The following is a 12,046-nucleotide window of genomic DNA, read 5'->3' on the forward strand; positions in this document are numbered from 1 at the left end:
TGCTGGAGGGATGCATAAAACTGGGCTGTCTATGCAGCAGAAAGACACAAATGATTTAGAAATTGTTGCTACATGACCAGAGAAAACAGAGAAAAGTCTTTGACATTCACTTTGCTTACGAGACAGAAATCCTACAACCATTCAGAATGCACTGCACCAGTATGGCTCAATAGACACCCCTGCTGGTGGGTAGCACAATGCGAGCTTGGAAACAATATGGTGACGTGCTATTTTTACAGCTAAAAAGTACATTAAACTATGTTTCTGAAATAGGTAAGACAGTTACAATCTTGGTTCATATTTGATCAGCCATTTTTAGTTTTACGGTTTAAACCCTGTCCTTTCAGCCTCTGTTTTTTACAATACAGGAAGCGGTAACAGTAACAGTGCCCCCTTCCTGTTGCACAAAAATATGCTTCTGAAGATATTTTAGGTGAGAAATAGCTAACACTGTAACAGAATCTTGGTTTATATTTAATCAGCACTCCCTAGTTTTACCATTCGAATTCAGTATTTTCAGCCTTCATTTTTACAGTACAGGAAACAGTATGGAACCGACCTTCTGTTCACAAAAAAATCGGCAAAATGTCCCACGTGTCAGTGGTTTTAAGCACATAAGACTATAATTTTGTGCTCAGATCATTTTTCGATATTCCTGACGGCTACCAAAAGCTTGACAATGTGCTAATAGCTTGTGTCAGATCACACTGTCTTTCCAAATAGTGGCTTGACAAATGACAGTGTAGTCCAGCTGTCCAGGACAACAGATTTATGGCCTGCTTCTCCACTGCAGTCCCGAAAGCGGATATGTGGCTTACTCATAACTGGCTCCCTTCATTTGCCTGTTGCTATGGTGAATAAAATGAAAACAGTTTTCCACCAGTGTTTGGATGTGTAATAGTGTGTGTGGTTTCAAACAGCAGGGGGAATGCATCATTTCATTGCCACTACAATTTCGCAACTAGATCACCATGTTCCAGCACAGCTTAGTCCACTCTTGACTAAATCCTTTTCTTTTTCAATGGGATGAGTGAACGTGTACTCTTTTAGTCTGTCCAACAATGGTCAGTTTTCCTGCCAGTTTGGCTCTGACACTGGCTATGAGAGGACACTCTCACTGACACACAGAGACGAACGGGAGACAGATGTACAGAAGGGAGAAGTGATCTAGGGATAGAAATCTGATATCATGTTCCTGGGAGCACAGAAAAGGTTAGCTATAATGCGCGGTTCTTTATATAGTTGCGCAAGACAGATTCTTGGTTCCCAGCTAAATCGAGGCATGGAGCCCGAATGTTAGGTGTCTGAAGCAGCAGCACAACTTTAGGGTGCTTTGCAGCCTGTTGCATCACTTTAATGAGCTGCAAGGGGAAACACCGAGTAGGCAATATAATTTGGTGACTTGGTGACCCTCCAACAAACACAGACAATATTAGATTTGAACTTGATGTCTCTTTTTCTCTATCTCTATTTGACTAAATCAGCATGGGGCGCATCAAACTACAACTGTTGGTTAACTATTTTGTCTGTCCATATCCTTTATGATCCTGGAGACCAAAATACATTCATGGTGATTTATGTATTTTCTCTTCAACTGTCACCTTTACTCTACACATGCAAAAGACTGTGAAATGAGATCTGAAAGCCACACCTTGTTTGTAGAGTAAAAGCTCCTCAATGATACCTGATCGGCAAATGTGTAAAACTAGACACCATGTACTTGATAACCTACATAGAGTTGATGCCCGGGGCAGGATATGCCAACTGGTTGACTCTCTTTCTTCTCTAGACTAATCCCTGTATAGAACAGCTCATTTGCTGAGCTGGTGTGTGTGTGAGACACGCCGAAGGGTGTGTGTCTGCCAGTCGTAATGTGTGTTTAGAGGTGTGTGTACATGATAGGAGGTGTGTACTTTCGTGTGTGGGTAGACGTCTCTGTAAAAGTCACAGAGCTACAGAACATGTGCTCTAACACACCTCATAGACGTTTTGCTCCATTTATTTTACTTACTTTATTGCAATCACTTCATTGCTTTTTTTTCTTCGCCTCCTACTTCCTGCTGTATTATTTACTTTAGTGAGAATTTTTTTCCATGCCAGTTTTTCCCTAAGAAATAGACAGAGAAGGTAGGAGGAGCCCGACTGAGAAGTGTGCCTCACTCTCTCTCTCTCACACTCTCACACACACGCTGCCTCTCTTCCATTCTGTCATTGCCATCTCGGCAGAACGGAGACTGTTCATACCCAGCCACGCTGAATGTTGGGGGGGACAGCACACTTTTGACTTTGTTTCAGTCAGATTTCCAAGAGGAATAAACTTTTTCTTCACGATATCCAAAGGATCAGGAAGAACACGAAGAAGAGAAAGTAAGGAAAAAACCTTACGAGGATTTCTTCTTTCATTTTTTTTTCTAATTGAATTGAGAAGCACGTGACAGCCGGTTTTGCCACTGGATTCTTTCACACAACAAGACGTGAGATTGTCTTATTTATCTATCTTTCATGGTGTGACTTTCAGTTTTTCTTTTGAGAGAGATTACTGACAGAAAGCACAATGGTTGCTGGAATGCTGATGCCTCTGCGGGAGCTGAGGGCCATCTATGAGCTCCTGTTTAGAGATGGTGTCATGGTGGCCAAGAAGGACAAGAGGCCTCAGGCCAAGCACCCTGAGATAGAAGGTGTCAGCAACCTTCAAGTAATCCGTGCCATGGGGTCTCTTAAGTCTCGGGGCTATGTGAAAGAGACATTCGCCTGGAGACATTTCTACTGGTACTTGACCAATGAGGGCATTGTTTACCTGCGTGACTACCTCCGCCTGCCCCCTGAGATTGTTCCTGCCTCCCTGCAGAGGATCAGGAAGCCAGCTGCCACCCTTGCTGTTGCCCATCGGGCTTCACGGGTCCAATCTGTAGAAGGTCCTACATCTTATGTTCCTAAGCCAGGACGCAGGAGTGAAGCAGAAAGCCAAGAGTCTCTAGCTGAGCGTCAAGGCTACCGCCATAAGATGATGGGTCCTGGAGAAAAAGAAAGCTACTCTGATAGGACCCCCAGGTTTAGGGGTCGTCCACTGGCGGCAGAACCAGTCAGGTCAAAAGCATCATGGGAAATGGAGGAGCAGCGTCAGCCTCTTTTTAGGAGGGGAAGAAGTGAGGCAGCAATGATGGAGGAGAGCAGGGTAAAAAGAATCTCTCCTCCTGGTGTGAGCAGTGAGAAGCCAGTAACAGCATCACAGGAGAGAAAAGTGTCTGAAGTCCAAAAGGAGAAGGCGCCAATGTCTGCTCAGATTCCAAGAGCAGCATTGAAACAGGATGTGTCGCAGACCACTCTGACATCAGTGTCCTCCAATGCAGCCCTACCATTAACTGTGGCTGCTGTCGCTGAGGCTACAGGTGCTGCAACATCAAAGATTCCAGCTGAACCTTCGACTGCCAAAACAAATAAAGATAAGCTCCAGATCGCTGATGAAAAAACTTCCATGAAGCCTAAGCAAGTGGTAACAAGCAATACAGCTTTCACAATGCTTCCTGAAACAGCGGTCAGAGAGGATAAGACAATAAAGGTGAATGTGGATCCAATTAAATCTGCACAGATCATGGCTACAGCTGAAACTACGCATGTAAAATCCCAGCCAGTTATCACAAAGGATGCTGCTCAGGAAATGTCTAAACTGCTTGCTGACACCGCCACCCCTGTCATCACAAAACCTGCCATTAAAAATGTCAAGGAAGAGAAAACAAAAATCATGATTGTGGATGCAATTCAGGCTGCAGAAAGCAAGGCTACAGCTGATGTTAAAGTGAAGCCCCAGGAAGTTATAACTGCAGCTAATGAAACCTCCAGTCTTCTTAATGACACAGCCACCGCCAACCCTCTTATCAAACCTCCCAATAAAGATATCAAAGAGGATAAGAAAAAGGTGATTGTGGATTCAGTTAAATCCACAGAGGTCAAGGCTACAGCTCAAACAGCAACTCATAACATGACAGCCGAGCCAGTTATCTCAAAGGATGTTGCTTGGGAAACCTCCAAACTCATTGCTGACACTTCCACCCCTGTCATCACAAAACCTGTCACTAAGGATGTCAAGAAGGAGAAGATGAAAAAGGTGATTTTGGATCCAGTTAAATCTGCAGAGGTCAAGGCTGCAACTGAAACAGCCACTGATACAATGAAAGCCCAGCCAATTATCACAAAGGATGCTGCTCAGGAAACCTCCAAACCCCTTGCTGACCCTGCCACTGCCACCTCCATCCCTGCTAATAAAGATGTCAATGAAGAGAAAACAAAAAAGGTGATTGTGGATCCAGTTAGATCTGCGGACGTCAAGGCTGCTGCTCAGGAAACTCCCAGTCCTCTTACTGCCACTTCCACCCATGTTGTCACAAAACCTGTTAGCAAAGATGTCAAGGAAGAGATGACAATAGAGGTTATTGTGGATCCAGTTAAATCTGCAGAGGCTACAGCTGAAATGGCAACCTCCAAACTCATTACTGTCACTTCCACCTCCGTCATCACAAAAAATGTCAAGGAAGAGAAGTGTAAGGGTGCAAAGGTTAACGAAGAATCAATTAAACCTGCAGAGGTGATGACCCCAGTTGAATCTAAAACAGAAAGAGCCAAGAAAACTGCTAAAGTAATTGTCACTCAGGAGACCACCAAACCCCAACCTGAAAGTACCACCAGCGAGCCAGCATCATCCACTGATGCAACAAAAGAGATCTCTGTAGTTACTCAGGAGCCCACTGATGCTAAAGTGACCTCAGTGAATCTCTCAGCAAAGCCCGAGGAACCTATTATGATGCCTGAGTCCTCAGTACTTCAAGTTAAAACTACCATTAGTACGGCAACTCTTCCAGCACCTGTGGCCCATTCTAAAGATGCAAAACCTAAAGGGGAAACTACAGTAACAGAGATTGTTATGAAACAGGAGAAAACAGATGTAAAGGTAATTTCTCATGTCAAGAAAGATGATAAAATAGTGGCAGAAGAGGCCCTTAAAGTCTCAGTACAGGGGCCCACATTAGCACAAAAAGACTCACCTCAGCTCAATGAAAATGTGGTCACTACAGAGGTGGTTACAGAAACCAAACAAGTGGTTGAGGGAAGCTCTAAATCAAAGAGAAAGAAAAAGAAATCTCCAGGTGAGGTTTCCAAGAGTGTTGAGGAAGTACCTGATTTGAAATCGGAGAAGGATAAACCCTGTATCGACGAAACACATGACAGGGTGGCTGAAAAACCTCTCCCTGAACACACTGAAAATGAGCCAATAAAGGAAGTCCCTAAACAAACTAAGGACCAGAATATTTCTGAAGTAGCATCACTGCCATTAGATCAGATCCCAACAGCGCCCCCTGTGAAGCTTTCAAAAGACACACAAGCAAAAGAGAAGTTTGAGGGCAGCAGTGTCAGCAAAATAACACATGGACCATTATGCTCTGAGGACAAGTTAAATGCTGAAGTGCCCCACATGGAGACAGTGAAATCTGAGAAAATTACTAAAGTGGAAACAGTGACGGTGCAGAAAATAACTCATGTGGAGTTAATACAGGCAAGTCCTACATCTGAAGGGAAAAGCCCTGCACCAGCGTCAGAATCTCAGAAACCGACAGTTGAGGCTAAATCCATAATAAACACGGGGAAAGCTGCAGAGGAATCCTCAAAAGGGAAGAAGAAAGGTAAAGGCAAGAAGCAGGCCCCAGCATCAGATACCATAAACACAAAGCCTGTATTTTTGCCTGAAGCTGAACCATTCCCTAACATTACATCATTGCCCAAGGCCACAGTTAAAGACAGCGGTGTCACGACCTCTGAAATGACTGAACTAAATGTTTCACCAAAGACGACTCCTGAAAGAATGTGCAGCGAGGAAACCAGGCAGGCAGCAGCTGTGCTCTGTGAGGCCCCGACAGACAAAGGGGAGGTGGAGCCAGCACTGCTCTCTGCAGAAAAAATCAAGCGGGAGGTTCCGAAACCAAAAACATCCTCCACTGCGAGGGAAGCACCCGCAGCCGGAGAATCAGCGTCAGCAGCACCAGCGCTAACAGCACAGGCAGCTGTAGCTCCGGCTCAGGCCAGCCCCCTCGACAAGCAAGAGGAGCCTCCCAGAGTTGCACAACATTCAGCCAGTCAGACAGCAGAGCGCAGCACAGAGAAAAGGCTCGCTGTTTCCGAGGCCGCAAAGCAGGAGCAAGAGAAGAAGAAGGACTTGGAAGAGGACACACCCTCTGCCACTGCCACACCCGCAACTGCTCAGCTTCACCTGGGGGACACCTGTGAGTCCGAAAGCCCAGACGCGGACGCCATGAGGAAAAAAATTGTAGTAGTTGAGGAGATAGTTGAGGTGAAGCAGGTTATTAGTCCCGAAGCAGGGGGGCAGCCACCTCCTCCACCTGTACTACCTGAGGAGGAGGAAGAACTGGACCTGGATGTTCTGGAAGAAATCGCCATAGAGAGGGCACTTTTGGCAGCAGTGCCACCGGTCAGGGTGGAAGGAGTCTCACCTGAGGAGGACTGGGACCACTCACTGGAGGCGCCAGAGGAGAAGACATGGCCTAACTTCGTTGAAGGTTTGTTTGAATTCATGCCAATTAACCTACTTACTCTCATTGTGCATGTGATGTAATTGCCCTTGCAACTCGATTCCCACATCTCTTTGAAGTGTGGGAGGTATTTGGTGGGTGTTTGATGACAGCTCCTCCATATTGTCATGCACTTAAAGTATTTTATACTCTGAAGAACATTCCCATACTGTAATTGACACTGAGTTATCTTCCAAAGTGTTATTTTGGGTGATTTGATTACAGTTTATTGCCTAAAGTCATATGTTGGAGAGCTCTGGTTTGTGATGTGGACAAGAGGCTGTCTCTCTTTAGGAATAGTTTCAGTAAGCTGGTGAGAAGACTCTGTTCAGATGTGGCTGTGATTTAATTATCTGTGTGTTAAAATAGATGAAGGATCAGTAGCACTGTCATAGCATGCCCTGTAGTGTAGTCAAGGCCCTGTCAGATTTCACACACACACATTATGACACACATTATCACAGGTGAAAGTTATATCAAACTATACTTTACATGAAGTAAGTCTTACCTAGCATGTTGTTGACATGCAGAGCACGTGTCAGTGGCACTTATCATTCAATTTAACAAACCCAAAAAGGACAATTTTTTGGGTGGAGTATTGCATATTTTGGTAAAGAGGTGATCTGTGCTGCACATGTGTCAGTGAAAACAGTAATCTCTGGAGCCATCTCTGAGTGTTTGCCAAATGAGATTATGCAGACCTGCAGTCATTCCAACAAGGTGGGGCTGTTTGCTGAGATTCAGCCTCGCCTGTTCCCTGTAGAAACAGTTGTGTGTGAGTTCAAGCCAGGCTTCCTAGAAAAGGGAGGTGTGGTGCTTTTGGGCAAGTTTATCCTCTTTGCTCCAGTTACGACTGTGTTCTTGGCACCGTTTTAAATTCTGTGGTTGTTTTCTCGCTTCTCTTTTCAGCCTGTCTTGTGTAGAAGATAAGAATTCCCCTTGCATACCAGTATGAGATGGTATGCGGAGGACATGGGAGTTATGTAGACAATGTGATAGTAGTAGTAAATGCAGGCCTCCTTTGCTGAATGCCTTGAAAAAGGTGCCATTTGATGCTGTGGTTTGTTCTGCTGAAGTGAAACTTGCAGTACTCATCTTGAATCATGATGCATGTTCATGTGACTCCTGATCTTGGATGATGTCTAATATTTCACAACTGAAATAATGTGATGTTTTGACTATCATGTGAATTTTTGCAGCCCTAAGAGGGTGTACAGCGAGGACACTCATGGGCGTTGTCTTTTGTGGGTGTGAGCAACGGACAAAGAGTCAGGAAGTTGGAATAGCTTGCTCACAGCTCACAGGGTGTGTTTGTTTGGTTCCACACGTGACAGTAGATCTGGATTCAATTAGCAGTCTGGTTCCTTTATTCAATCTGTGGAACTCATCAGAAAAATAAGTCCCTATTTGCACGTTGATAAAACTTTATTTATGACTCACATGTACAGTGAATAGCATAATGCAACTCATCATAAACACAACGTTATTTGAACTCATTGCTGTGAACCTCAACATCTTAAAAAAACTCAACTCTGGTACTGATGATTCAAACTGGGAACATTCACAATTGTTTTAGTTTTGCTTTGGATTCTGTGACGCTATCAGATATGGACACAGCAGTGCCACTCTGTCAGATGACCACAGTGTTCAGTGACCCACTGCTGACATCTGCTGTCCATTACCAACCAATGTCATCTGACACACAGACCACATGCTACGATCAGTTTAGATAAAACTCCAAGTAATGCATGTTTCACAACATGTAGGAAACAAACCTTGTTTTCCTTGTGGTTTTCAAGCTCTGCATTAGCCAGATTCTTGCATTGTTGCCAAAATAGTTCCCTTCTTATCTGACCTGAGATATGGTGAGAAGTGTAAGACAGGACCATGGTTTACACAGGTACACTTTTAGGGCTGTGATCCCTCTGAGCGTGGTATTCAAGGTATGTTAGCTAATCAAGCAGCTGTCAGCAGAGTCAGTTAGACCCTGGGCTGCAGTTAGTAAGGTACTGTGTGTCTGCATTTGTCTTGCTACAGTTTTCTGTCTCTGTTTTATTGCATCAGCGATGTAGAAACAAGGAAAATATTTGAAAGTCGGTTGAAAACCACAAATATGTTGCTTTCAGAACAAGAACTACTTGCACTGGTTTAGATTTCACAGGAACACTTTGACATTATGGTGTGGCACTTTTTCTTGAAAGGAAGTTGCTGTATGTGCTTTGTGTGAAGTGGACATAATCCAGAGGATGTTTAACCCCTGAAAGAAAGAAATTACCCCAAACATTTGCAAGAAATTAGTAAATAGGGAAAATAACCTGCAAATTAGTTTTTAAAAAAAGAAGCAAATAAGAAAGTAAAAAAAAAAGGAAATGACATGGGAAAAGTGCTTAAAATAATAAGAATTTCGTGAAATAATTTTTAAATCTAATATAAATATGTGATTTTGATCATTATAAATATATATTTTTTCTTTTTTCATCAGACATTACTCCCCTTTAAAAATAATTTTCTAAATCTGCATATTTGCAGAGCTTTTCTTCCCAAGTGGCCTTTTTTACAATGTTTCTGAACAAAATTGGTATCCAAGGGTTAAACTCTGCCCACACTAGTGCCAATTTGACTAAATCACATCCCAGACAGAGCGCTGAGGTCCTCCATGTTTTTCATCTCTGAAATCATGCCCGACGCATACTTGTGTGATTGGCTAAATGAAGAGCTACAGTACGGCTGCAGCTTTGTGCCTCTCATTATGGTGGCACATCATTTTGATCCCATGAGTCACACAGACCAAATCTGCAAGCTTTAGTTATGAGCCTGACCTTTATGAGTAGAAAAGAAAACGAATGGGCGACATGAAGAATGTCCAATCTATCAAGAGCCTGCATTGTGAGTTGGCAGCTTAATCTCATGCTGCCATTTCTGCTGTTGACCACCAGCAATGTTTTGCTCAAAGCAAAGTCAATGACCTTAGCTGCCGTGCCCTATCTTTTTCTGCTGACTCCGCCTTTGACATCACTTCTAATATTTTACTGCGCTCATGAGTGTCAGGAGTTATGCTTACCTTTCATAAATTGAGACACAAACATTTTGACAATGAATAGATACTGTTTACACAGTTTGTGCCAGTGCTGAAAATACAAAATGAAACTAGAGAGCTGTAATCCTCCAAAGCTGCTGCAATATTTCTATCAAATCCTGATTTAAATGTAAAACAAGAATCAATTAGTACCCTTGTGATATCAGTTTAAAACAGATTTTCTAAAGAAGCGAATAATGAAATAGTGTTGCTAAAGTGTGCAAACATGATCCTCTCCCATGGGCTGGTTGTGTGTGATCTTCCAGCAGTTTTAGTTGCCAGTTTGATGTGCCGCGTTGGCGAGCACAAAGTGTTTGGTATCGAGTTTAATAGCGGTCTATTGCAACATAATGAGCAGAGGCTGGACTGTGATGCAGAATCAGAACTCTGTTATAGCAATATAACAGTTAGCTAAGTGAGGGCCAAACCCAGGAAACAGACAGATCGATAACATGTGGAATATATTGAGGGTTTGGCTGGGATAGTTGTGATGTTAGTCATTTCCCATGCTACATGTTGGGCCTCATTACAGCGGCAGACTCACTTCAGTTATGTGAGAAAGTTGAAAGCAGAGTTGCAGCTTGGGAGTTTTCTGTAAAGTCTACATATGTTTCAGTGTTCTGAAGGGTGTTTTTAACCTTACTTTAATGCTGACCCTTATGTTTATTTTATTCATTGTTTTCTCAAGAGAGACTTTACCACCTGCTTTGTCAAGATTGATTAAGTAGGGGAGAGTGTGTTTACATGACAGAGATCCAGCAGTATGTATATTGAGAGATGAGGTATTCCCCTCTGGACCTACAAGCTTTGAATACCTTTCGGCTTTGCGTCTTAATATGACTGATATGTGCGTGAGGCTTAGTTCAAGGGGAACAACATCTAAATTAAGAATTCCAATACGTTTTTTGTTGTTTTTTTATGGTCAAGGAAATTTTCAATCTGGGGATGTCATTTTTGGTTAATTTTACTGTCGACACCCATCAATCTTAAGTACCTGTTCAAGTTAAAAAAAAAAAAAAGACATGAATCACATAAAGGTAATCTAGTCTTACAGTCCAGCATTCAATAGTCTGAAGCCTCATTCCCACTGCACCAAAACTCTGCAAATTCCCGCTAACATTTGAAATTTTTAATGCAATGGGAAAAGGTGCAATTGGCATTTACACCCGCGTCAAATGACTCTGCAGTCAAGGGTATTTATTATTCTGTCTCTGATCTGTATTGATGGAAACAACACTGGTAAATGCACTCATATAGTGATATGCAATGACGCGTTGCCACTAATTACTGTCCATCTCCACCTGAGCAGTGCTTAAAGTTTGAAAGAGAGACTGAATAAGTGAGATATATAAAGAGAAGTAACCACACAAAAAAATACACATACAGACAGAGAGACATATTCATCTGCAGCAGATCTGTGTACACAGCTCTGCTCAACTGGCATTTGGAAAACGGTCCATAAGCCTACTTTTTGAAAGTTTGAAAAACCCACTGAGTTGAAATAGCCAATGAGTTTTATTCTATTATAGTGTTCTGGTTCAGAAATTGTACCCATATACTGAGAACATTCCCCTGGGTGCTCTTAGTGTCACTGAGAACATCTTTCCCAATTCATTGTCTATGGAGCAACCCCAGACTTGATACCTTATGACATCACAAGTTTGACTTTTAGCTCTCTATTTTTTTGATTGGCAGAGAGTCTACAAAAATTTTTGGACTGTCTGAGACCATAGGAGTAACATGCATGAATTTTTGAAAATGGGTATATTGCCTCTCTAAGTTCAGGAGTTTGTGAAGGCACATGATGATGCTCACAGAGGAATTGCCTGCAATCCTCTGTGAAGCCCCTACATGGTTTCTCAGTATAGCTGCCGTGGTTCCACACAGGTCATCCATCTATAGTGTCCATGAGAGAAGGCAGCTCTACTCTCCAGACACTGGGTGGAATTGCTTTTACTGAGAAATGGAACCAGTTGTCAACGCAACAATTGATGAAGCCATATGTATATATTAGAAGCTACTATATTTAGAGATTGTTGTGCATTGCTGTGATCCCAAAAGCAAGAGGGGATGAGCTAAGGCCATGCTGAACTCTCTTACAATCTGTCCATCAATAGCAGACACTGTGTGTGAATGTATAATTCACTAAATCCATCAGTCTTAGCTCTCAGTTTTCATATTTACTGGCTTTGTTACTATTTCTGTCCACTTGGTGTAACCGCCGGTGCTTTTTCCCAAAATGACATCGGACATATCCAGTTTGACCCATCTCATTTACAGTCTAAATGGCAGACATTGAATGAACAATCTTGATATCAGTGATGCATCATGAGAGGAACAGCAGAATAAGCTCAAATTCCTAGATCACCAAAAGTTAGAAGAAAATTAGCAC

The 12,046-nt window shown here is 42.8% G+C and overlaps 1 protein-coding gene across 6 annotated transcripts in view; it reads left to right on the forward strand.

Annotated features, from left to right (window-relative positions):
- Positions 1-2,213: 2,213 nt before the first annotated feature.
- LOC121946171 (plectin-like) overlaps positions 2,214-12,046 on the forward strand; it is a 71,916-nt gene continuing 62,083 nt past the window's right edge. For 5 of the 6 annotated variants that reach the window (XM_088083982.1, XM_088083983.1, XM_088083984.1 and 2 more), the window contains exon 1: positions 2,214-6,566. In XM_088083982.1, coding sequence (XP_087940108.1) covers positions 2,555-6,566 — 4,012 coding nt within the window. In that variant the 5' untranslated portion in view covers positions 2,214-2,554. The remainder of the gene's footprint in view (positions 6,567-12,046) is intronic. The other variant, XM_088083986.1, reaches the window with a different exon arrangement.

Source organism: Plectropomus leopardus, chromosome 11, assembly GCF_026936395.1.
Source record: "Plectropomus leopardus strain MGB_pleo_1.0 chromosome 11, ASM2693639v1, whole genome shotgun sequence".
Taxonomy (NCBI): Eukaryota; Metazoa; Chordata; class Actinopteri; order Perciformes; family Serranidae; genus Plectropomus; species Plectropomus leopardus.